Consider the following 27810-nt stretch of genomic DNA (forward strand, 5'->3'; position numbering starts at 1 on the left):
TTTGAGCTTAACTAGCTTGGTGTTTCAAGACTTGTGTAGGTGTGGTGATTTACCAGAATTTTTATTTGTGTTTCTTTTTCATGGGTCTCTATGTCCTTCTGTTTTAGTTTTCTGTTGAGCTCTTTCCCCTTCCCATTTGTGTTTACTTTGTGCTGAAAAGAACATATAAAAAATATGGGGTTAATCAACTGAAAAGTAAAGAACACTTGCTTAAGGTGAGTCTCTTCCCAATGTAGAAAACAGTTCTCCATATTCCTGCACATTACATGTTGAATATTACACAAGACCTGTGTGTCTGTGCACTTCTACATGTAACTTTCAATTTTTTGTAACTTCAAAACTCAGTCCTCTATATACCTGCATCTTACATGATGAATATTACACAAGACCTGTTTGTTTGAACAGTAGTTAATACCATTTTAATGACTTCATTTAGAAAATAAGTTGGTCTATGGAGACCAATAGTACCTCAGGAGGGTTGGTTAAAAAGGATCCCCATGCATCCACGTCACCAGCCTGATACGGTTCCTTTTTGGAAATGTGAAATGTAAAGAACACTCATTGAATGCAGTTTGTTCCCAATGTAGAAAACAGTCCTCCTTATTCAGGGACCTTACATTTTGAGTATTACACAGGACCTGCGTGTATAGGCGTTTCTACATGTCACTTTCATTCTTTCAAAACTATGTCCTCCTTATTCTGGCACCTTACATGATGAGTATTACACAGGACCTTTGTGTATGGGCTACATGTAACTTTCATTCTTTTGTACTTGTAATTTCAAACCTCTGTCCTCCCTTTTAATGCAGCTTTACATATCAAGTTCTAGACAATACCTGTGTGTTTGAACAGTACTTAATATCATTTCAATTACTTAGTTTTAGAAAATATGTTGGTTGTTGGACACCAAAATTACCTCTGGAGGGTTGGTTGAACAGGATCTGCATGTTTCCACATCACCAGCCTGACACAATTCATCTTTGGAAATCTGAAATGTAAAGAACACTCATTGAATCCAAGTTTGTTCCCAATGTAGAAAACAGTCCTCCTTATTCAGGGACCTTACATTTTGAGTATTACACAGGACCTGCGTGTATTGGCGTTTCTACATGTCACTTTCATTCTTTCAAAACTATGTCCTCCTTATTCTGGCACCTTACATGATGAGTATTACACAGGACCTTTGTGTATGGGCGTTTTTACATGTAACTTTCATTCTTTTGTACTTGTAATTTCAAACCTCTGTCCTGCATTTTAATGCAGCTTTACATATCAAGTTCTAGACAATACCTGTGTGTTTGAACAGTACTTAATAACATTTCAATGACTTAGTTTTAGAAAATATGTTGGTTGTTGGACACCAAAATTACCTCTGGAGGGTTGGTTGAACAGGATCTGCATGTTTCCACATCACCAGCCTGACACAATTCATCTTTGGAAATCTGAAATGTAAAGAACACTCATTGAATGTGAGTTTGTTCCCAATGTAGAAAACAGTCCTCCTTATTCAGGGACCTTACATTTTAGTACTACACAGGACCTGAGTGTATAGGCGTTCTACATGTCACTTTCATTCGTCTGTATTTGTAATTTTAAAGCTATGTCCTCCTTATTCTGGCACCTTACATGATGAGTATTACACAGGACCTTTGTGTATGGGCGTTTTTACATGTAACTTTCATTCTTTTGTACTTGTAATTTCAAACCTCTGTCCTCCCTTTTAATGCAGCTTTACATATCAAGTTCTAGACAATACCTGTGTGTTTGAACAGTACTTAATAACATTTCAATGACTTAGTTTTAGAAAATATGTTGGTTGTTGGACACCAAAATTACCTCTGGAGGGTTGGTTGAACAGGATCCGCATGTTTCCACATCACCAGCCTGACACAATTCATCTTTGGAAATCTGAAATGTAAAGAACACTCATTGAATGTGAGTTTGTTCCCAATGTAGAAAACAGTCCTCCTTATTCAGGGACCTTACATTTTTAGTACTACACAGGACCTGCGTGTATAGGCATTTCTACATGTCACTTTCATTCTTTCAAAACTATGTCCTCCTTATTCTGGCACCTTACATGATGAGTATTACACAGGACCTCTGTGTATGGGCGTTTCTACATGTAACTTTCATTCTTTTGTACTTGTAATTTCAAACCTCTGTCCTCCCTTTTAATGCAGCTTTACATATCAAGTACTAGACAATACCTGTGTGTTTGAACAGTACTTAATATCATTTCAATGACTTAGTTTTAGATAATATGTTGGTCGTTGGACACCAAAATTACCTGTGGAGGGTTGGTTGAACAGGATCCGCATGTTTCCACATCACCAGCCTGACACAATTCATCTTTGGAAATCTGAAATGAAGAGATGTATACTGAATGAGTCCATAGAAAAATAAAATCCACCTATTTAATGAACCTGTCCAGCTGATTGTTAAACAGACATTTTATCTATTGACACTGCAAAATATGTCTCCTGCTATAAAATGTTCATTAATATAAGGTCAAAATATACTAATTTACATATGACAGTTTCTAGCATTTTGGATAGCGCTGAACAAGTTGAAATGGTGGTCTGGTTAAGTCTTTCTCCAAAATCTGGTTTTTAGGCACTCTGCTAATCACTTCTTGTTTTCAACTATAATGAAACTCTGTACTACAACTTGACATTTCCTTCAAAAATATTTTCAATGCTAGTAGAATGACTTGTGATAGTATTTTCACACTTACTGTCCTTCTTCTCCATAGCCAGTCAGAATCACTACAATTATAAGTCATTTCTTCCCTGGACCAATATCTTTGAGTGCAAACAAACAGAGATGACGCCTTCCATCCACCCTTGTAACTTTCATTTTGTTGTTTGTGTTCATCTCTTCATCATTTACCAGCCTCCCCAATGATCCATGTTCTCTGGCAGCATCAACACTAAAATATTAAGTATGCTATAAGAATAATTATACCATGCAACGGAAATGATTTTGCATATTTGGTGTTTGCATGTCAGAAGAATATTCCTCCTCCAACTAAAACTACTTTTACTGATGAAGCTGAAAATGTTTACATCACTTTGATTAAATATAAAATAAAAAACAACATTAAAACAGTCACATACCAAAGCTGTTGTCCATTGAACTTGAAATCAAACATAAAAGCCTGGAGTGCATCATGGTAAATTTTCAATCGGTTTTCTTGTTCCTTCCTACTTATGACTTCCTCTGCACTCAATAAGGAAATCTCCTTTTGAAAGCACTGGCAGCTGAACACACCCGACCTGCAGGTAAACATAATGAGTAAGGTTGAATAAACTTTAAACAATGCATATCTTTCAAATAGTAGCAAATGAGATTATTAAATTTTTTTCAAAATCAGTTAATTGATCTAATTTGAGGTCTTTCTGTGTTACTTGAACATTTGTTTGTCAGCTGAGTGGTGCTTCTAAATGTCACTCATTCTTTTATACTTGGAATTTCAAAACACAGTCCTCCTTTATACATATATATATATATATGATCTATGCTAGTGTGCAGTATAAAAATAGTTTAAAAGTCAAAAAGCAAGACAAAAGTAAACAAAAACAATCCTTTAATAAACTCTGGAATCCTGTACGTAAAAAAGTCACAACTCACCTTTAAATGAATTGATGTATTTTACATCAAATCCCTCTTTATCTTCACCCAAGGAGAATAATAGCTGGCATCATGTTTGGGATTTCTTTTTGCTCTCTGAGACCTTGTTGCTGACATCTCCTGCAAAGATCAGAGTAATTTGTTGTTGAGTAACAACATGATGCTTTAAATCAGGAGTGTCAAACTCCAGGCATCGAGGGGCAGTGTACTGCAACTTTTAGATGTTCCTCTGGTCCAAAACACCTGAATTATATGACTGAATTAGCTTCTAAGGGCAGTCAAGTTGATGACCTGCTGATGACCACCTCATTTGATCCAGCCATGTGGCATCACAGACACATCTAAAAGTTATTGTATACAAGCCCTCAAGACCTTGAGTTTGACACCTCTGCTGTACACAATATGATTTGATTTTATTGTATGAAAAACCTGTACTGAAGTACACAGTATTACATAATTGACTTTCTATTGACAGGTTCTCAAAACCTTCAAATATTAAAACATTATCTTAATAGTAATGATTATTACAAAGGATAATTTGTGCCTGTGAAAGAATATCACTCACTGATGCACAGAAAATGTCCAAATACAGTTTTGTCTAATTCTGGAGTGAGCCACCTTCCCTTTAAACTCTGGTACACTGACTAAGATGGTTGGTGATAACTAGCTAAACTGAAGCAAATCAGATGCTTTGGTGCATCCAAACATCAAGTAACCTACAACATTCTTCAGAATTACAAATCAATATGTACTTAAATGTCTTAAGAGATTCTGTATGAGTCTTACCTCTTCTTCCACGCAAAAGAAGTTCAATTAATACTAATGGCTTGCACCTGGCCTTGATGGACTGTACCATGTTGATAGAGTAGGAGGGGTACAACAAAAGGAGAAATCCATTTTGTTTCTGAAGCACACAAGGTCAGATTTTTTTTCAGAAACAAGAAAACAAATTTATTTGAGTTATATTTTGTAACTTTCATTCAATATTTCAAAGTTAAATAGTTTATCATACATCTTTCTTTAATTAGGAAACAACAGTAAGATGGTATCTCTCACCCGCAATGTTTAATCTTTTATCAGGAAGGTCACTTCTTTTAATCATTTCTGTTCAATCAATTATTTAAGTTTACTTCTATAGCACATTTCAACACATATATATACATATATATATATATATATATATATATATATATATATATATATATATATATATATATATATATATATATACACACACTAGATCACTTTATGATATAAAGTGTTCAAAACACTTTAAATCATAAAAACAAAACTGTTGTCTAATGGCAGACAACACCAGCAGAAAAAGGTTGTCTTATGTACCTGCCTACAGACAAATTAGACTATTTAGACAATCTGCATGTATGCAGAGTAGTGACATTGAGATAATGACAAAATATCAATCTAAAGTTTTGTGCTAACAGTAACATAAGTAATCATAATATTTTTGCACTTTAAATATTTTTAAATAAATGCTTTTTATATTTATATTTGTAATTCTGTATTACTCCATGAGTGGTTATCCCGTCTTTCAAATTCAAAATACTTTATTGATCCTAAAAGGAAATTAAATTTAAAAAAGCTTGGGTCCTCTCCACAGGCCTTGGAGTGTGAGTGGTCTTCACAGTATATTAACAGTTCCCAAAGGTGTGCTTCTCTGTATCAAGAGGTCTGATGATGTATTGTTTGAGCCACTCTTCCAGTTTAGGGTCATTACCCCAAGGGTTTCAGTGACCACAGGCACTACTGTTGCCCACACCTTCCACACTCTTTTTAACCTTTTGCATGGCATGCATTATTAATTCATCTTTAATATTGGGGCTGATTGGGCCCTAATGATTCCAAAAACAAAGAGTTATCTTTTTACATGATATGTGGACATAATTCTTCTCAGAAAAATATTTATTCCTTTTAAATCACCATGTTTAGCACCATGGTAAATCTCTACAGTTGCCAACTTTTGTAAACTTACACCACAACAATAAACACTGAACATCTTGGGTCTAGCCTGTAATATGTAATAATCTTCCACTACCACTAAGTCATAAAATAATGACCTAACATATGGACACCCAATCCCATGTAGAGCTAAATTTATTATTGTGGGCTAGACAGCCCAAAATAAGTCATCCACTTATGTGGATTGGCCTCTATTGCTACGGTACTAGGCACCTGCTTGTGTGCCACCATAAATACCACCTCTGTGCTGTGTTTCAGTCTAAGCCTTTTGTCCATTGGTAGTATTGTTTGCTCGCTATTGTAAAACACCCTGTTGTTATGATTATGCATCATAACAAAATAGCAAAGTATAAAAAATATTTACAAAAATCAGTCCAAATACACAGTATCAAAACAAGAAGGAACTTTTGTCCAAACAAAAGCTATATTTCCCCCAGAAAGGCAGGAATGAAAGTTTAAAAAGTTAAATTCTCAATGAAAGAACAGGGCTACTCCAATGTGCTACAACCTTGAGAGGCACAATTTTCCATTCATCATCAGTAGCATTTGAATTCTTATATCAGTGGACTGAGTTTCCTCCTTTTCCATCTTATCATTCCAGCATGGTATTTGATAACTGTCAATGCATAGCTGTTGATTGCTGGACCTTGTTTCTCTCATTGGACTTGCCTTACTTATTGTAGGTACAGTAGTTTGCAAAAGTATCCATAGCCCTTGAACTTTTCCATATTTTCTGACATTACAACCGCAAACATATTTTTACAGAATTTTATGGGAAAGACAAACACAAAGTGGCATATAGTTGTGGAGTAGAAACAAAACTATACATGATTCAAAACATTTTCTGCAAATAAAAGCTGAAAAGTGCAGTGTACAAAATCTTCAGCCCCCTTTCCCTAAGTGCGACCAATTGCCTTCAGAAGTTGCCTGATGACTGCTAATGACTAAATAGTCCACCTGTGTGTAATCTAATCTCAGTATAAGTTCAACTCCTCTAAGACTGCCTCAAAGGTTAGTTAAGAGAATATTGGGAAGCAAACAGCATCACAAAGTCCAAGGGACACACCAGACAACTCAGGGACAAAGTTGTGGAGAAGCTTAAAGCAGGCTTAGGTTATAAACAGGTTCCACGAATCATCTGGAAATGGAAAGAGAATGGCACAGCTGTGAACCTACCAAGACAAGGCCATCCACCTAAACATAAAAAATCCCATTTGCAATTTGCCAGAAGCCATGTTGGGATACAGCAAAAACAATAAGACGAGACCAAAATTGAACTTTTGGCAAAATGCAAAGCATTACTTGTGGTGGAGAATGGACACTGCACATCACTCTGAACACACCTTCCCCACTGACAAACATTTATTTTCTTCATTCTTGATTGTAAGATGGATTGAGCCAAATACAGGTCAATCTTGGAAGAAAACCTGCCGGAGTCTGCAAACGACTTGAGGCTGGGGCGGAGGTTCACTTTCCAGCAAGACAATGACCCTAAACATTAAGCCAGATCTACAATGGAATGGTTTAAAAACATTCATGTTAGAGTGGCAAGGTCAAAGTCTAGACATAAATTCAACAGAGAATCTTTGGCAAGATCTGAAAACTGCTGTCAAGTCAAGTTTATTTGTATAGCACATTTCAGCTGGAAGGCAGTTGAAAGTGCTTTACATCAAAGAAACACAGAACTAAGAAGTCATACAAGTAACATACACTGTGTTCCAAATTATTATGTAATTGATATCTTCTCAGATTTTATTAAATGGTCAATGGAAATGATGGTCAGTATGATTGTCAAGTCAAGAACTACTACAGTATAAATAAAATTTTACTGAACAAAGCTCCCAAGGAGAACAGTATTTTTCAAAAGAAACTCAAAATGCACTGTTCCAAATTAATATGCACAGCAGATTTTCTAAACATTTTATGGATTATAAAGAACTGCAAACAGTTCTCTGAACTAATCAATATTTGAATGTGCAGCATCACAAGTACTAAAATCAAAACCTAATTCAATCAAAAACCTCTTAATAGACTGAGTTACGTGTTCACATAGGACCCCTTCTTTGATATCACCATCACAATTCTTGCATTCATTGAACTTGTGAGCTTGTGGATAGTTTCTGCTTGAATTTCATTGCAGGATGTCAGAATACCTTCCCAGAGTTGCTGTTTTGATATCAACTGCATCCCACCCTTGGATCTTCTGTTTGAGGAAACTCCAAAGGTTCTCAGTAGGGTTGAGGTCAGAGATCAGAGGAGGATGGTGACCTCACCATGAGTTTTTCCCCTTTCATGCCTATACACAGTGGCCTTGCAGCATAAGATGATGCATTGTCATGCATGGAGATGATTTTGGTATGGAAGGTATGGCTCTTCTTTCTGAACCATGAAAGAAAGTGATCAGTCAGAAAGTCCATATACTTTGCTGAGGTCATTTTCAAGCCTTCAGGGACTCTGAAGGGGCTGACCAGCTCTCTCCACATGATTTCAGCCTCCACTACCTCCTTGTTGATGTCACAGCTGTTTTGGAATTTGGTGGCCATCCATCATCAATCTACTACTGAACATCTGGACTATCCAGGGTTGCACATCAGTCATCAGTGAACTAATCTGTTTGAAAATCAATCTTCATGTACAGTTGGGCCCACTGCGACTGGTTCTGCTTGTGAGCTCTGGTTAGGAGCTGCCAAATAGTAGGTTCATGCACTGCAAGCCTCTGGAGGACCCTTCACCTTGTGGTTCCAGCTTCAAGTAACTGCTTGCTGCTATGTAAGGGCATTTTAACAGCTGCTCTCTTAATTTGATGAATTTGTCTAATAGAAACCTTCCTCATTCTGCCTTTATCTATACAAACCCATCTTTGTTCTAAATCAGCCACAAATCTCTTCACAGTACAATAATGCTTCAGTTTCAGTTAAAATATTTGATGTTTTCATATCTTGTCATATAGCACTACACTATCTGATGATTTTGGTCAGCAAAGAGATCCTTTCTCTTTCCCATATTGCTTGAAAGCTGTGGCCTGCTTAATAATGTGGAACATCCTTCTTAAGTAGATTTCCTTTAATTAAGCTCACCAGACAAACTAATCCGAAATTAATTATAGTGATTAAAAGAGCCCTGACACACAATACCATCTATAAATTTAATAGCACAACAAAAATGTAATCTTTATAACAGTTAAATCCAATTTGCATAATAATTTAGAACATGGTGTGCATTCACCTTAAGAAAGAAAAACAAAGAAATTAAATTCAAAGTAAAATCAAAATTAAAATCATATACATCAAATATAATGATACATGTACCTTTGATTAAGATTCAGAAACAATTGTAAATAGTTGTGTTTTTGCCTTGATTTAAAGGAATTCATTGTTTCAGCTGTTTTCAAGCTTTATTCAAGATTTGTGGTGCATTGAAGCTAAATTCTGCTTCAAAATGCTTGGTTCTGGTTCTATGGATGCAGAGCAAGCCAGAATCAACAAAATGTTAGCAGTGGAGTGTATAAATAGTTTGATGAAAAAATGGCTCTCTTATGGTTTATATTTCTTTTAATCCATGCACTTATGTCACACATTTATTAGTCATAATATTTTAAATAAACAATATTTGACCAAAATATATATTCATTTCTGTATCTTATAGCACAGAATAATCATATTGCCAACTCATCCCCAGTGTAAATTGCAAGACGTGAATTAGAAGGACACTGTAATAATTAGCAGGACCTTCCGGTAAACAACCAATCAGATTAAGACCTTGTGTGAATATTCATGAGGTCCTGCTATTACACAAACCTGCCATAGGGGGCACTGTGGTGATACACAGATTATACACAAAATCAGGTTTATGTGTATTAAGCGGACATCTCGTTTTTTTTGCATTTTTGGGGTTAATAGACCAATAGAAACCTTTCTACGTTTTTAGATTTTTCTCTGTTTTAGCAGGACACCGCTCCTGTCCTGCTAATTCAAAATGTCCTTCTAGTGTGGTGTGTATTCTGACGAAATGTCCTGCTAAATCACATATACCAACGCACACACACACTGGAGGACACACACACACACACACACACACACTGGAGGACACACACACACACACACACACACACACTGGAGGACACACACACACACTGGACCTGGTTATCAGATTGAAAAGTTTTTCTTTTCAGGTAAAAAAAATTAATGAATAGTTTTTGGAATTTTTATTATCTAATTCTCTTTACTTTAAACAAAATGGTGGAAAACAATATATTTAGTGTCAAACATCTTGTCAGATCAGTGTGAGTCTGTAGAAGTGGGGGAAGCCGAGGTCTAAATGTTATCGCTCAGTTTATTTTTATTTATTTGGCAGCTTGGAGTTTTTTCTGTAGCTAAAAATAAATGATCAGAGTTTGATCCTCCTGTAGTTTTAAGAGTGGACGTTTGGATCCCGCCTGAGGTTTTCACTGTGTGCAGTTCTGGTGGGTCGCACCTTTTTGAGGTTTCATGAACGGAGGAGCTGACAAGTCATCTGGTTGGCTGAGCATCCTGCTCAAACTGGGGGTTAAACAGTTAAATCTTGTCAAAACTTTTGCCAAAAGAAAAGAAAAAGCAACAAAACAAACATTGTTGCTTCACCTCCTTCTCCTCCTCTGGACGTCTCAGACACCATCTGACCCTGGGAATGTCTTTATTATTTAGCATTAATGTGTTCAAAAAAGAAAAACTCTTTTGTTTTAGTGGGCCATGTGCGTTACATGCGTGTTCCCTGTATTTGTGCGACACACACATGATGTGTGTTTGAGACGTGGACGTTCTGCAGATCAGGTTCAGTGAGAGTTTTGTCCACACCCTCCAACAGGACTGGACACTAAAACAGCAGAAATTTTACACAAATGATGCTAAATAATAAAGACATGAAAGCAGATCCCACCGACGGGAGATTCCCAGGTTCAGGTCGGACATCCACAGGACAAGAAGGTGAAGCAACAATATTTGCTTAATTTTTAATCTTCTGGCAAAAGTTTTGACCAAATTTAACTGTTTAACCTGCAGCCTGGATGCGACGCTCAGGAGGAGCAGCAGACGGCGGACAACCAGGTGACCCTCCAGGTTTCCTTTTGTGTACAAAACAAACCCTGATAAACTGGTGACTCCACCAGAACCGCATGGTAAACACCTCAGGCAGGTCCAAACGGGCTCTCTTAGAACTGAAGGAGGAATCAAACTCTGATCATTCATTTATAGCTTACAGAAAAAGTGCCAAACATAAAAATGCTCCACCTTTAAAGTGACTCATGTTAAGGAGGAGCAACACAGAGACATTAAAACGTTTCTCTGCAGAAATGAAAATAAAAGTTGGTCAAATTCTGAGCTGCTGTGGAGAAAATCCTCCGTTTCCTTCAAAGTGACTTTATGATTTTCTTCTCAACAGACTGATACTGGTGAGTTTCTACCAACAGAAATGATGAAACTTAAGACTTTTCTTGTGGATCATCTGAAGGGAAGCAGATGATGGTTTGAATCATGTTTTTTTAGTTGGTCTGTTTTTCTAAGTTATTCTGTTGTTTTCATTCCTGAACAGTTTCTGTTCTGTTTATTCTAGTTTAATCTTTTCATTTTCTGTCAGTTTTTTTACTCTTTCCTCATCAGGTTTTTCCAGTTCATGTTGAGTTTTATAGTTTATTTTTCAGTTCTGATTATTAGTTTATCCTTTATATTATTATTTCCATGTTCTTGTATCGATGTTTTGGTTTCTATTTTCATCCTAATTAGTTTCATTTATGATATTTATGTTTGCTGATCGTTTCTTTAAGTGTTGCTATGTTGATGTTTTATTTAGTGTTTTGTTTCTTGTCTACATGGATTTATTTTCTTAGATTATTATCAGGCCTGTTTCTTGGTTCCAGTTCCTTCAGTTCAGCTCTTTTGTCTCAGTGATCAAACCCATTTAACCAAACTGGGTTTCGCCACCAACCAGTTTCACCAGTTATTCAGGTTCCCAGTTTTGTTTCCTGCTCTGCTGGATTCTCTGTTCTGTTTTGATCAGTTCAGGCCTGATTAAGTTTATGATATTTTCATCAAATAAATCAGCCTATGGGCCCTCCTGGTGCTGGAGGGTCGGTGTCCTGCAACTCTTAGAGTCTCCCTGGTCCAACACATTGATCCAACAGCTGAATCGCCTCTTAAATGCAGTCAAGTTCTCCAAAGTTCTGCTAATGACCTCATTATTTAACAGTTGAAGTAGAGATCCATCTAAAAGTTGCAGGAGACCGGCCCTCGAGGCCTGGAGTTGCTCACCTTTGGCCTAATGCCAGCCTGTCTGTGATTGGCTCTCTGAGAGCCACCATGACAGCAGCAGCCAATCAGCTGTGGAAAACACCTTGGTGGACTTAGCCCCGCCCTCCAGACGCAGCTCCTCCTCTGAGTTTCTGAGCTTCAGAGCAGCGTAACCCTACGACTCCCTGACTCAGCTCCTTCAGACTAGCCAGCAGTAATTAGCAAACACCTGGTGGAACTGCTGACCTCGTTATAAATCATAATTGACAAATAGAGTTTTTATAACAACATGAGGTAAAATAGTTACTGTATTGGGTAACACTATTTGAAGGGGTGAAGACAGACATGATGCTGTCATAAACATGGAGTCTTTATGAATGTTTATGAATGTTGTCATGAAGTGTCTTTCTGTAAATAATGACATTTTTAATGCAAAGTTACATTAAAACTTGTATTAAAAGTCCATTAAAAGTGTAATTTATCAAATGACACTTCATGACAACAATCAAACATTCATAAAAACTCCTTCATGTTCATGACAGCATCATGTCAGTTTTATGCACAAACCTTCAAATAAAGTCTTACCCTTGATTGTGATAAAATGCCCAACATGCCTCTAAAACTCTAAATACTGTTTAGAGTATTTAGTATTTAACTTGTTTTAACTGAAGTTTCCCTGATTTGTCCTCAGAGTTCAGAAATGTCTTCTGGCAGCAACCTGCGGTCTAAAGATCAGATTCTTTGCTCCGTCTGTCTGGATGTGTTCACTGATCCAGTCAGCACACCATGTGGACACAACTTCTGCAAAACCTGCATCACTCAGGTCTGGGATGAAAATGTTTCCTACAAATGTCCTCTGTGCAACGAGCATTTCGCCTCCAGGCCTCAGCTGAGAGTCAACACTTTATTAAGAGAGATGGTTGATCAGTTCAGAGGTGAAGCTCAGCAGGAAGCCAGCAGCAGCTCAGAGCAACAAGCTGCCAAACCAGAAGTTCCCTGTGACGTCTGCACTGGACCCAAACTGAAGGCCCTGAAGTCCTGCATGGTGTGTCTGCTCTCCTACTGCCAGACTCACCTGGAGCCTCACCTGACCGCTCCACGTCTGAAGAAACATCAGCTGATGGAGCCGGTGGAGAACCTGGAGGACAGGATGTGTCTGCAGCACGATAAACCTCTGGAGCTGTTCTGTAGGACCGACCAGACATGCGTCTGCTCCCTCTGTCCTGTTTTAGACCACAAGAACCACGAGTTTGTTCCTCTGGGAGAAGAATCTGAAGGAAAGAAGGCAGAGCTGAGGAAGACGGAGGCTGAAGTTCAGAAGATGATCCAGGAGAGACGACTGAAGATCCAGGAGATCAGAGAGTCGGTGAAGATCAGTAAAGATGCTGCAGACAGAGAGAAAGCTGGAGGTGTTCAGGTCTTCACGGCTCTGATAGAGTCTGCTGAGAGAGGCCTGAAGGAGATCCTCAAGGAGATCCAAGACAAACAGGAAACTACAGAGAAACAGGCTGAAGACTTCATCAAAGATCTGGAACAGGAGATCTCTGAGCTGAAGAAGAGGAGCTCTGAGGTGAAGCAGCTCTCACAGGATGAAGATCACCTCCACCTCCTCCAAAGATTCTCCTCCCTGAAAGATGCTCCACCCACCAAGACCTGGACAGAGGTCAGAGTTCATCCACCATCATATGAGGGGACTGTAGTGAGAGCTGTGGCTCAGCTGCAGGAGGAGATGAAGAGGATGATGGAGATGAAGAGGATCCAGCAGTTTGCTGTTGATGTGACTCTGGATCCTGATTCAGCTCATCCTAAACTCATCCTGTCTGATGATGGAAAACAGGTGAAACATGGAGATGAGTGGAAGAATCTTCCAGACAATCCAGAGAGATTTTCTTATTATGTTAATGTTTTAGGACAGCAGAGTTTCTCTTCAGGCAGATTTTACTTTGAGGTTCAGGTTAAAGGAAAGACTGACTGGGATTTAGGAGTGGCCAGAGAATCCATCAACAGGAAGGGAGAAATCACAGCAAGTCCTCAGAACGGTTTCTGGACTGTTCGGTTGAGAAATGGAAATGAGTATTCAGCTCGTGCTGGACCTGCAGTCCGTCTCCATCTCCATCCTGGTCCTCAGAAGGTGGGGGTGTTTGTGGATTATCAGGAGGGTCTGGTCTCCTTTTATGATGCAGATGCTGCAGCTCTGATCTACTCCTTTACTGGCTGCTGCTTCAAGGAGAAACTCTACCCATACTTCAGTCCCAGCCTAAATGATGGAGGTAAAAACTCTGCTCCTCTGATCATCTGTCCTGTTAATCAGGCTGATCGTTGATCTGATAATGAAGATGAAGATGAAGGTGAATCTGAGTGACTCTGCAGGTGAAGTCCTGCTGCTGGAGAGGAGAGTTTGGAAACATCCTCAGCAGGAAATCAGTTATTTTCTGCTTCTGATTAGTTATAAAGTCAAATCAAATTGTTTTATCTCAGAGTTTATTTCATTGTTCTACTGATTGTGTCTTTTGTTTCATTTTTCTTGTTTTATTGATGATCAGTTTTAAACCTGATTTGATGTTTCAACATGTTCATCAAATTCAGCAACAAGGTGATTTAAAGTGTTTTAGATAATTAAAAATGAAAAGTTATTTAACACACAATCAATTATTGTAGTTTTACATTTTGCCATTGTTACATTAAAATGTTGATTAATGTTTCATTTTGTTAAGTGGCTGATTTTTAATACTTTATGTTGATTGTAGATTTTTCTACATTTGCTTTGGCAGTGCTGTGGTCACGTCAACAAAGCAGATTGTTAAAGTCTTTATGTGTTTCCTTCAGAGAAATTAACAGACATTCTTCCACAGATAATAGAGCTATATATATAGATCCATCCTTTCCCAGAGGAAACATCAGTTCTTTCAGTCTGCAGTGGTTTCACCAGCACTTCTAAATGTTGCCCATCAACATACCAGGACTTTTCTCGTTAGAACAGGTGTTACATCGATATGCTTCCTGACTGCTGCTCTGCTACACAGAGAACAAAACTCAAACAGAAAAACTGGATACAGAACGAAGCAAAGAACTAGATGTTTCATCTAATTTCAAATAATTGGCACTAATGGATTTATTTCTGTAATGACATTTTATTTCATGTCTTTATTTTTTTATGTCATGATTTAATTAAGAACCAGTTTGTTCTTTGAAATATCTGTAATAAAACTATTGATCTATGAATCAATAACCAGGTTCTGTTTCCGTGTTTCTTTCTCATATATTTACGACATTAAAACCCATCAACCGGCACCGGAACCACCAGCTGGTTTTCCTGTTTTATTTAAGGGTTTAAACTCTGCCGGAGTTCATTATGACGCTTTTATTGGGCAGCCTACAGCGCCCCCTATAGATCGACACCGTATTCAACCAATAATGTTATGAAATGGCTGCGAACCGTTAGGGGGAAGGATGGGAGGCTGATGGACGGACAGTGAGAGGGGGGAGGAGGTCTGACTGTATCTGACCCCCCCTGACCCCAGATATGCCATTTTATTGATATAACTGTAAGTAATTTCCAGTATCAGTAATAATGTGTCTGTGTGAGGATTCCTCTGGTCGTTCTGCATGTTGAAGCTCTGAGGAGTTTCAGTCAACAGAAGTTTATAAATCAGGTGTTTTAGAGGAATGGCCCATTGGACAACAAACTGTACATCCTCAGAATTAAACATGTCCAAAACAACATTTATTCTTGTTTTGAAAAATAAATGTTTTTATTTTTCAAAACAAAAAATCCACGAGCAGAAAACTTTATTCTACAGATTTATTGTATTTCCATACATTCAACACTCGATGTGCATTCACAAGAAATGAAAATGAAAAATCTGGGTGAAGTAAAATTTGTTACATTTTTTGTGTTACAAACATAAAAACTACAAACTATTTAGAGTTAAAGTATTTTTGACTGAAAAATAGAAAATTTATCTTGTCATCTTCATAAAGAGACCAAACTTCTGCATGAACTCCAAATGGTTCAAGAACAGCAGCTGATTTGATTTGGGTTCATCTCTTCAGGGGTTTTGGTGATTTAGGGGGTTAAAGGTTAAAGGTTAAAGGTTAAGAAGTACCATCACTTGTGTTTTTCCACTTAAAGCACCAGTTTACACAGTAAATGCCATGTAATTGAACTTTTACTGAGAGTTATCATTGATACGGTTTTATTTCCATGTTTTAATGTTTTTCACCAGAAGCTCAAGGTTTAAATTTGTGTTGTTGTAAATCTTTTGCCAAACTTGGGAACTAAGATCAGAAAATGTGTCACTTCTCCAGGACGTCAGCCATCAGTCAGCTCTTCAGTTCACAAACCATAAAAAAACGTTTATAATCTGGTGTTAAGAATAAATAATCCTGTGTTTTCCTCCATATTCATACCTGCACTCACATAGAGCGCAAAGCTAAAGGGAACATCATGTTAGGGAACATCATGTTAGGGAACGTCATGTTAGGGAACGTCGTCGTTAGGGAACGTCGTCGTTAGGGAACGTCGTCGTTAGGGAACGTCGTCGTTAGGGAACGTCGTCGTTAGGGAACGTCGTCGTTAGGGAACGTCGTCGTTAGGGAACGTCGTCGTTAGGGAACGTCGTCGTTAGGGAGCAGCTTGGAGGCTAACGGGGAATTACAAACTGTTGTTTGGTGCATTTTGCCCTGTTAGCCCATAAGGACAGCAGGAACAACAGGCCAGCTGTATTTTAGTCTTAATAAATGGAATTCATGAATTCAACTCTCTGACTCTTCTTCAACCTCACACATCAAGAACCTAATGGACAGAAGATAATTGTCCACACTGGAGATCTCTCTCTGTCTGCTGTGGAGATAAATCCACACACAGTGAAAAGCTCAGATAAAGTCCAAACAGCAGCTCCTACAACTCCAGAGGATCAAACTCCACTCATTCATTTAGCTGACAGAAAAAGCTCCACGCTGCAAAGTAAACAAAAATAAACTGACCAACGAGATTCAGGCTTTGTTGTACCAACCTCACAGACTCACACTGATCAGCACTTTGTACAAGATGTTTGGCACTAAAAATACTTTTTCTCCATGATTTTGTTAAAAGCCAAGAGGATTAGATAATAGAAATCCAAACACTCTTGTTTTCTTTTTTTACTTAAAGGAAAACCTCTTAGCTAAACAAGTTATTTTAAACATTTTTATAATTCATTTTTATTTAAATTCTAGATTATAAACAAATGGTATTACTCCACTGTAAAAACATTTAATTAAACATATTTCTTTGGCAGCGCTCCCTGATACAGCTGCTGTTTTTAGAACTGGCTCTGCAGGCCAGCAGGTGTCACCGTGTTGCTGCTTCACACCTGCAGACGATCGTTTCTTACCTGCAGCACCTGTGTCATGGGCAGACCTCGCAGGCAGGTCAGGTTTTTGCAGCCCGTCTTCTTCAGGAACACCAGGTTGTCCGATTCGGCTTTTTCCAGCGTCGCGTTCAGAACGTACGAGCCGCTCGTATCCACGGCGCCGTGAAACAGACCTTTGGCCAGCGGCGACGTCATCAAGGTCCAGACCGAAGTCCCGCCTCCAACGGTCAGAGGAAACACACAAGAGGCTGCAGTTCATCTTCATGAAATACATTTCTGCTCCACTTACACTCTAAAAATTAGACTTTGAATAGAAGGTAACTCAACATTTGTCCCATTTATTATAGTAAACCAGATATTAGCCTGCTAGCCTAGCTTACCAAACTTTACTTCTCAACACCTCTCAGTCTGAGCTGCATCACTATTATATGGAAAAGTAAATACCACCATGATGTTTTAAAGACTTTTGAATGGAAAAGGAAAATATTTTTATGGCTGCTCATCAGAGGCCAGATTCAAGTTTTGTTTTTTTTTTCAGTTTGAAAAAGAAATTTTTAAATTAAAGCAAAAAGTTTACTAAAAAATAAAAAAATTCAAATTGGCAAATAATTTTTTAGTTTCAAAAAAACTTTTTTGAATAGATTTTATGGCCCTAATTTAGCCCCATAATTTTTAAACAAACCTAATGATTGAGATTTAGCTTTATATTTTTTTAATTTTCTGTCCCCAACTTAACTCTGTAATTGTTATAAACAAACTTTATGGCTCCAATTTATCTCCATATTGTTTTTGATATAAACTGTATGGCTGCAATTTAACTCTCCAATTAAACAAACTTAATTGGTCCAATGTTGGTCCATGCTCTTAAAATAAACCATAGTCTATGTGGTTTATATTATGTATTTTTTATAATCTTTATGGCCCAGCTGAGCTCCATAATGATTTTTAAACAAACATAATGGTTCCAATTTAGCTCCATATTGTTTTTATTAAAAACTTTATGGGTGCAGTTTATTTCTCCAATTGAAAAAAAGGCCACAATTTAGCTCTGTAATTTTTTAAAACAAACTTTATGTCTCATATTGACCTCCATCATTTTTCTCGAACTAAGTTTTTGGCCCCATTTTAGCTCCATAAAATAAACAGCAGCATGACGGGGCTGTAAGGTTCATGGCAGAAAATAAAGTGTGTTTTTGTGACCGGCTGCAATAAAACGTAAAAGATCGGGTTCATTTTTTTTTTTTTCATCTCCTGAGTTTAGGGACCTTTGACTGAATAACTGGGTCAAAGGTCATGATTTAGGAGACATGCTGTACACCTGGTCAGGTATTGGGCAGAAACAGTAAAAACCTTGTTACAGCTTCAGAACCTCTGCAGAACTATTGATCCAATCCATTTTAAGGTTCAGAACCAGAACCTTTCAATCTGATTATCCTTAAAACAAGTCAAATTATATTATTATAACCCTCTGCCTCTATCTATCAAATCTCTAAATTCTCCATTTTGGGTCAGGAAGTATTTAGCAGTCGCACTTCCTCTGAATTCTTCAGGTTTTCCTTCCACCTCATGATGAAGCAGCAGCAGATCTGTGCTGCTGATCTCACAGTCCGACCCGGTGACACGTCCTGCTTCCATACCTGAGCTCTGACCAAATATCGTGACTCTTCCAGGGTCTCCTCCAAACCCGCGGATGTTCCTCTGGACCCACTTCAGCGCCGCGATCTGGTCCAGGAAACCGTAGTTCCCTGTGGAGGGTTGGAAAGGCATCGATTACTGTGAGGGACTGGATTTCTTTCCACTGGCCCATTTTCACCGTCAGAAATGAAACCAGATCAGTGGATGAGCTAAATTCACTGATCTGCAGCTGAGGGAGGGCAGAACTGGGCCGGAACCAGGAGGAACCAGAATTAGAAACGAGCTGATGGAGGAGGAAAACGACTCAAGTGGTTCGCCTCCTCTTCCTCCTCCTCATCATCATCATCATCACAGCGTCATTTACCGGGTCGCTTCACATCAAGGTCAGCGCTGTTCTGGGTTATGTAACTGAAGTTTCCCGGTCGGACTCGCCAACATTAACCCGGAAATGAGCTCCATTTATCCACATGGCATTAACCTTCATTAGGTATTCAAATGTTAATGGAGGCGTGTTTTCAGGCTGCAGCAGCAGCAGCACAACGTAAACATCATAAATATTAAAAGGGCTCCAGGAGAGGAAAGAGCTGGTGATCAAAAGGCCATTAGAAGTTTCTTAATTCAGCAGAGTGCAGTCGAAACCCGGCAGTGAACCGTCACTTCCTCAACTTCACTGAGCTGCAAAGAAAAAAACATTTATTTTTATTCTGGTGCCTTTATTTGTCCATAAATGATGCTGGGACTCCAGCTCTGACTGCACAGTGACCCACACAACATGATTCAGTCACGCTAAGCATCCCGTTGTTACTCCAGTGATGCACAAGAAACAAAACGTGATACAAAACGACATATTCAAGTACAGATGATGCTGCCGGTGGAGGGTTCAATATCGCTATCTGCTAATAACGGAGCTAATTATTCATTTATCACTTGAACTGTTTGGAGCAACAGATCTTTAGAAATTTATCAGGTTGAGAAAGCAACAGAAAATAAAGTCTGGAAGGAGAAACATTTGTTTATATATTAAAATCTGAGCATTAAATCCAGTTACAGACATTTCAAGACTAAAGGAAACTTCATAGAAATACAGCAGTAGTGGCTCACCAACAGGATCAGCTTCAGCTAGATTTTTATACTGGTTTAGCACTTTAACGTTACAGGAAGTAACGTTTATGTTTAGGAAAGCTAACTTTTTATCCAGTGGTGCCCATCACTGGCTGTTGGTTCAGATTTTGTACTGATTTCTCATTACAGTCTCAGAAAACTTCACAAACTTCTGGGTCAAATTTAACAGCTTAATATTTAAGAAGTAAAAATAATAGTAATAAAAACTATTTCTCCTTCCCTTTCTTCCTTGTACTGTAAATAGTTACAACACTAATTTATTTTAGGAGTATAGAGGGGAGAGAGAGTCGGGATCTCAGAATAAATACAGTTGACATTTCAAACCGTCTGACTGACCTGAGGTGTTTCTTGGAGAACCTTCTCTCAACACCTCCAGAGCCAGGAAGCCGAAAGCGTTGAGTCTGTAGTTGAAGCTGACGTAAACCAGCTGAGTGTCGGCGGCCAGCTTCTCCGTGGGCGAGTATCCGGGCTCGCCGCCGCTGAGCGTCTGCAGGGATCCCCCGTGGATCCAGACCATGACGGGCAGCGCGGCGTCCGGCCGCAGCGTGGGCGTCCACACGTTGACAAACAGGCAGTCCTCCTGGCCGATCGCCTTCCCGGCGCTCGACATCGGCCGCAGCTGAGCGCAGACGCTGCGGAAGCGCGTGGCGTCCGTCACGCCCTGCGTACACGGCGGGTCGGACGGAGGAGCCCAGCGCCGCTCACCGACCGGCGGAGCGGCGAAGGGAATGCCCTTAAAGGAGTAGGCGCCATTTTCCTGCAAAATGCAAATGAAGATATCCAGAAATGCACCGCCGCTTTAAAACCGAACTGCTGCAAACTTTATTTATGGAGATTTTAAATGACCCAGGTTCTGACTTTTATTTTTATTTCCTGATTTCAGGTGTTTGTTTATCTGATCTGAGACGATCAGAAGGTCGACGTTGTGTTGATCTCTTATGCTGCCAATAAAAACAGTTTTTTTACTTTTCAGGCAAAGAACTAAAGATACAGAAAAAAAGGGAAAATATTGATTCCATAGAAAATCCCAATTTATTGTCCTGAAAATTCTGAACTGTTTCAAAAATCTGAAAATCTAATTTAGTCTGCGTGATATTTTGTAAAATTATACTTTGAATAATTCATTGATATTTTTTTATTTAGAAGAAAAAACCATTCAGTGACAGAGCATTTCTATCTATTGTACACAGAAAAGAAAGGAGTAAATTTAACCCAAAAATGTCAGAAATTTTAAGATTAATCTCATAAATTTCCTAGATAAATAAAAATTTGGATATTTCTGAGTTGGAAAAGATGAAAATGTTCGACTTTGACAACCTGCATCAGGAGAAGCCAGAGGTGGGAAATCTGGATGTAAATAAGCTTCCTTCATTTCTGAAACCGACCTGGTTGACCTGTACATGATGTCTAATGGTTGCCATGGCGACACCAAATTGCCCAGCCGGCAGCTTTAGAGCTGTTTGTAACCTCCCAGGTGAAGGACGAGTCGAGACCAGGAGCTGCTTTCCTGTAGCCATTTCACACGTCTGTCTCACCTGAATGTTTTGTTGTCTTTCCCATTTTGAACAGCCTAATATTTGTACCACATGGAAACAGGAAGTCACTAAAGGTTTATTTTGGTCACACCTGGGATTTCCTGTCAGTACAGATTCATCAAATTTAATTTATAAAATGGGAAAAAATAAAAAAATAAGTTGAAGAAACATTTTATTGTATATTTATTTGTTTGTTGTATATTTATTTATTTGTATATTTAGTATTTATTCAGAAGTAAATACCACCAGCACCACCTTTAGTATTTTCTCCTAAGGAGAGTTTTCAGACTTTCAGCTCTAAAGTCTGAAAAAGGGAAATGAAACTGAGACTGGAGATAAAAATAAGAAATGCAGATATTTGTGCTGACATCAGCAGCAATCGTTTCCTGTTTTTATTCGTTCAGATCAGATTTTCTTTCCGATCTGATATTTTATTATAAATTACATTTGACTTTATCCTGGAGTTTCTCACATGAAATATTTCTTGAGTTTTCAGCCTGTTGAGTCTCAACTCACATGTTTTCCTCTGAACTCGCCGCAGTCCGTCGACACCTGTGCGCGTCCCGGCGGCAGCGTCTGCGCCACGTAGCCCAGGTAGGCGGCGAGCGCCAGCAGGGCGACCACGCCGAGGCAGATCAGGAAGATGCAGCGTTTGGACAGAACCAGGAAGGGGCTGATGTAGTGCCGGCGCCGGACGTACTGCACCTCCTCGTCCTCGTCCTCCTGCACCAGGTAGCGGTACTCGTTCCTCCGAGGGGCCTCGAATGCATCGTCCTCATCCATCTTCGCTCTGGAGGAGAAAACAGCAAAAAGCTCTGACTGAGATTTCCATCAAAAGAACCGGTGAATAATCAGGATTTATCCAGAGAATTAGTTTTCAAAATAAGGCAACAGTGAGCAATGACCACAGAGCTGAACATAAGATAAGAAAGAATTTTAAAAAATGTATATAAAAACACAATAAAATGCTAAAAAATAAAACCTAAGGATCAATAGAGACGATACAGAAAAGAACTTGAACCAATGAAGAAAAATAATAATCTTGATATTTTTTTCTCATAATTTAATCTTCTGAGATAAAAAGTTTAAATTATGAGATAAATTCAGGATTCTGGCCACTAACTTAAAAAATAAATGTGATTTAAAACATTAAACTGCATATAGTGATTACATTGAATCAGATTTTAAATTTATTAATATTTATTGAAGCTCTTATGGAACAAATGGTGGAAAAATAACAAAATTACTGTCAGTTTTTTCTTTATTTACCATCAATAACTGAAATTCATCATGATAATAAATTTGTTATAATAAATGATGAACTATATGATAAATGCCCACCCCAACACCAACTCAATATAAAATAAATCTCAATATAAAATCTAAATATTTATAACTTTATTCATTTTCTGTAGATCAGAACCAAAACATCTACGATTCGTTTTACTACGACTATAAGAAAAACCAGCGACATGACCAGGACTGACACAGTAAACAATAAATTACCAGTAAATTATTGTGATAAATGAAGATGCACCGATCGCAGTTTTCTGGCCGATCACCAATCTATTAAAAATCCTGAATTGTCGATTCCAATTTTGGCTGACACTGTTTTTTTTGTTTTGTTTTTTTGTCTAAAATGTTGCTAAATATCAAGAAAGTCGATCAGTTGCCAACAGTGAGATCAGTATTGTGAACTGCAAACGTTTAACCTGGTCCAGCCTCTCTCACAGCAGAGCAGCAGCAGGTAGCAGTTGATTGAAATACCTTTGCTCAGGTAGATTAAATCCGTAGTTAAGATGTTTTCACATGTAAAAATCAGCCGATCACTGATTTCCCAAATTTCCCAACAAATCAGTGCATCCTAATGATAAACGATAATATTTTTAGTTTAGAGAATATTTCAGGCAATATGTTTTTATAAAAGAACAATAATGGAATAATAATCACACTGGAACTGAACTCTTTCCAAAATAAAACTGAAACTTAAATAAAATGGATTATGACATAAACAAAATTTAAGACAAAACGGTGAATTAGATTAAAACGCAAAAAACAAAACAAAGCAGTAAAATGCTAACTTTTAAGGTTTAAGAGCATTAATACTAAATGGTTTGTATATTTAAGATATTCATTAGTAAATCATTTTATTTGCCGAGTTGTCTGCTGAGTTTAGGATCCTGAATGTTCAGTTTCAACCTGCAGCGGCCCAGAGAGCTGCAATGGACGGACGGACGATTCATGGAGCAGAACTAAAGTCCAGTTCGGGTTGGACTGGTACCGAGTGAAAAAGCAGCCGTGGTCCAAAGAAACGTGAGAAACCTGCTGATCCGCGTCACTTTGAACGATTAACATAAAGCCCAGAATCCACGGAAATGAAGGCTGGTTTAAAACTTTTGCACAGTTCTGTGCTCTTACCCTTAAATGTTTAGTAAAAATCTGATTTTACCCCACAGATTCAAACTTTAACCAAAAAACTGCAACAAATAAATAATTTTATACATAGATATAAGTTTTTTTTAAAATAGCTATTTTTGTTATTTATTGAATTTCCACAAAAGAATGGCACCAGAAATGTTTTTAAATTTTCTTCTTCTCATTAGAGAAGAAAACTTTTTTAGATATATCGTCCAGTTTTTGCGAACATTGTGTGTTTTCCTCTTTCAAAACCTAAAAGTATAAATAAAATTGTGTTTCTGTACAAACGGCAACAAATTTCCTGCTGTTCATATAAAATCAACGTTGTCTTTTCCCAAAATGTCATGTAACATTGGCGGCTCTGAACACGTTTTATTTGGCTGAACTAAGGTCAAAAATGTGCTTTTTTTTGTCCCAACTGTTGCAGATCCTGAATAACCGTCCAGGAAAACAACACAATGCGAGGAAACAAGCAGAGACATGCTGGGAGGAGAAAACAAGTCGTGACACAATACAGCCAGTTAAACCAATAAAACACCTAGAAACTCCGTGTTTACAGGAACAAAAGCAGCAAACGTGCATTCATTCTTATCCCAATATGAATTCGTAAATAAATTATTAAATTCAGGGGACGAAAACTGACGGAGTAGAAAAGCTAAGCCGAGAAAAGTTTCTCAAAGAGCAGAAAAACGATCCTGTAAACATTGAGAAATAAACTCATTTATCGCGTTTAAACCGGTTTCCTGCCGCTCCCATAAACTCACATTTACTGCAGAATTAAAGCTGAACATTCTGGATGAAATAAACAAAACACGAAAGGAAAAGTTTAATGACTCACCATGTCCTAAAACTTCCCAAATCTTTAGAAAGTTTAGCTGTCAAACCCTGAAGTTGACGCAGTTTTGACCAGTCCGAGTGCGCATGCGCAGTAGTTTTCCCTCATGAGGACATTTAAGGGGACAGTACACCCACAGAGGACAGGATGAAGGACAGCGAGGAGTAAATAAAACCTTTTAAAACAAGCAAATGTCGATTGAAAAGTAATAGAAAATAAAATAAAATATCATGTTATGGGGCGTGCTGTGGTAGCGTAGGGGATAGCGCAACCCACATTTGGAGGCCTTTAGTCCTCGAAGCGGCCGTCGCGGGTTCGATTCCCGGACCCGGCCGATATTTGCCGCATGTCTTCCCCCTTCCTGTCAGCCTACTGTCATATAAGGGACACTAGAGCCCACAAAAAGACCCCCTAGTGAGAGAAAAAAAAATCATGGTATTAAAGGCAATTTGAACATTCTAACATAAATCTATTTACAGGAAACGTTCAGAATTTTTGAAAGGAGGTTCTGTTGAAAGATGACAAGCAGTTTACCTGCAGCAGATAACACCTTTAACTTCCTTAGTTGAATATAAATCAGTATTAGTTTCAGATGCACCAGCAGTAATGTCACAGTGTTTCATACCAAAGGTATTTTATTAATACTTAAAACATTGCCACGTTTATATTGGCCACTTCTTCACAAAGATGGGAATTATTTAAACATTAAAATGGAGACAGGAGGTGGTGAGTTACAAATGAGCTTCCTGTGTGAGGCATTAAATATACAAGGAACATGTAGATGTTTACTGCTAAAGTAATACCTGACAGAAAGTGAGGCTGTAAAAAAAAATAAAATATTTTAAATATTTAGTTTGCTGCCTAGATATTTGTTTTGCAATTGGTGGCATTTATTAGCGATTGAATAACCTTGTGAGAATATGATTTAGAAAAATGAATCTCCATTATTTTCTCTGTTAAAACTCTTCATTTTTAACAATGGAATCAGGGTTTGGAGAAGCCATAGAACTAAAGTCTATAGAATGATCAAATCTGAACTGAATTACCATTTAGACATTACAGATTCCCTGACATGGTTTTGATTTGAAAAACCTTTTGATTCATTTGTGAAAATCAAAAAACGGCTTCCACCTGCAGAAGGAGCTGCTTTGAGAGAAATCTTCATCACATCATCAGCTTTGTGTTTCCAGATCTTCAGCCTCGTATCGCTGCTCTATCAGGTCGCAGCATCTCCACTGAGCCAGTGGATGTAACCGCAGAGTTAACACAAACCACATGACAGTAAAATCCATCCAGATCAATGGTGAGTGTCTCGATCAGACGCCCTCAGTGGCGCTTTGACTGCAGGAACTGAAGCTGCTTTTCGCCTGCTCAGCTGCTCCAGCGCCGAATAACAGCGAAACAAACACACCTTCATCCTGGGGGTGGAAAGAGGTTGTTAGCTATAAACCAGGGGGGGTGGAGGGGCCCATGACCCCCAGAGCCGCTGACCTGCAGCTTTTAGATGCATCCCTGTTTCTACACACCTGAAATGTCTGAGTTTCCTCATCAGCAGTAAATCCTTCAGCTCTGCAGAGGCCTGACAGTGAACACTGTAAAAACTATTAGACTGATAAAACTAAAAACTAAAAACTAAATAAGGCAACATTTTCCAAGCATCTTGGTACGATGGCGTATTAGAACCACCGTACATAGAAAAAAAAAAGAGGAGAAATTTCTGCAATAAAAACTTAAATTTTTCTGGAAAAACTAAAAAAATTTCTGAACTCCAAAAGTTGAAATTTTGCTGGAAAAAAACTCAGAAATTTTTACATTAATCTCAGAAATTTTCTAATAAAAAAGAAAAAATTTTCCACTTTTAGAAATTGTTTTGTTTTCTATCAAATATCTGAGATTGATCTCAAAATTCTGGACTTTTTTCTAGAAAATTTTTGTCTCTTAAACCTCATAAATAATTTTTTTGTTTAGTTTTTTTTTTTTTTAGAAAATTTCTGAGATTAATGTAAAAATTTCAGATTTTTCCTTTTTTTATAAAAATGTTCTATTTTTCAAACTTTCCTTGTGTTTTCTAGAACCTTTTCTGTCTGACATTTCCTCCTCCTGTCTTCCTACCTCCAGTGGCCGTCAGGGCAGCCAGAAGCCACAGCTGGAAACCACACACAACTGAAACATCTTTCTGTTTCCTGCTCAGCTGGAGCCACTGGGGAGGAAATAAAGCTCTAATCAAGCAGATTGATCTTTTCTCTGTTAACAGAGATGAACCACATCCTGAACCTGCAGCTTCTGCAGCGGTTTGTTGTTTTTATTCCTAGTGGAGACGACTTGCTTTGGGTTTCCTCACATTTCTCACTCAGAATCCGTTTAGCAGCGCCGATGTTTCTGAAAACCTTCACACGGATTGGATCCGGTTTCCCTCAGCTGGATATTATTGTCACTGATGGTTTAAGAATCTCGTTTAGCCTCCTGGTAGGAAACATTCATCACGTCCAGTTACTCCCAGGATTATTCTGAACCGGCGCTGAAGACTGCAGCAACATGAAATAAACATCTGCATCTTTTCTTCTTTTCCAAAAATATTTAAGGATTTTCTTTTGCTGCTGATGTTCTGATCAGATGTCAAAACTATGACAGTGAAATAAGAGAAAGCAGAAGAACCTGACTTAGGATGGTTTGTGATGTATGGAGGACTAATCCTGCAAAAAATGGCAATAATTAAAGAAATAAAAAAAGTGGCTTGATAAAGTAAATGAGAAAATAAACAATAAGGCCTTTCCCTATTTATTTGATTATACAGTGACATATATTACAATTTCTAGTAGTATTAGTTCAGCATTATCATTATTATCTCATTTGCTTTTTTTTTTATTTTGTTTTCTCAGTTTCTTTATTTAATTATTTCTATAATATTCTGTATTTATTTAATGACTTTTTATTTACTGTCACATTTTCTTCATTACTTTTCTACTAATGTTTTCCATATTCTGTATTTATTGTTTTTTATTTACCATATTTTAAAAATTTTATTTTGATTCATGTTCTCC

General features: G+C 38.0%; 2 protein-coding genes and 1 long non-coding RNA gene across 4 annotated transcripts in view; 1 reads left to right on the forward strand and 2 right to left on the reverse strand.

Annotated features, from left to right (window-relative positions):
- The window catches only part of si:ch211-71n6.4 (para-nitrobenzyl esterase), a 36622-nt gene extending 11748 nt beyond the window's left edge, over window positions 1-24874 (reverse strand). Inside the window, exons 1-5 of one of the 2 annotated variants that reach the window (XM_044104922.1) lie at window positions 24773-24874; window positions 22033-22306; window positions 20318-20738; window positions 18862-18969; window positions 17246-17442 (exon numbers count right to left, since the gene is read on the reverse strand). In XM_044104922.1, the coding sequence (XP_043960857.1) occupies window positions 17246-17442; window positions 18862-18969; window positions 20318-20738; window positions 22033-22299 (993 nt within the window). In that variant the 5' untranslated portion in view covers window positions 22300-22306; window positions 24773-24874. The remainder of the gene's footprint in view (window positions 1-17245; window positions 17443-18861; window positions 18970-20317; window positions 20739-22032; window positions 22307-24772) is intronic. The other variant, XM_044104934.1, reaches the window with a different exon arrangement.
- On the forward strand, window positions 9761-17238 carry LOC122824375 (E3 ubiquitin-protein ligase TRIM21-like). The gene is made up of 2 exons (XM_044104964.1): window positions 9761-11035; window positions 12562-17238. Exon 2 carries the CDS (start codon window positions 12571-12573, stop codon window positions 14191-14193), a length of 1623 nt encoding a protein of 540 aa, XP_043960899.1. The 5' UTR covers window positions 9761-11035; window positions 12562-12570; the 3' UTR covers window positions 14194-17238.
- A 586-nt stretch (window positions 24875-25460) lies between the features above and the next one.
- On the reverse strand, window positions 25461-27314 carry LOC122824395. Its single transcript, XR_006369493.1, has 3 exons — window positions 26882-27314; window positions 26296-26348; window positions 25461-26187 (listed from the first exon to the last, which is right to left on the reverse strand). It is a non-coding gene; the product is annotated as an uncharacterized LOC122824395 (long non-coding RNA).
- Between the last annotated feature and the right edge of the window lie 496 nt (window positions 27315-27810).

Source organism: Gambusia affinis, linkage group LG02, assembly GCF_019740435.1.
Source record: "Gambusia affinis linkage group LG02, SWU_Gaff_1.0, whole genome shotgun sequence".
Lineage (NCBI taxonomy): Eukaryota > Metazoa > Chordata > Actinopteri > Cyprinodontiformes > Poeciliidae > Gambusia > Gambusia affinis.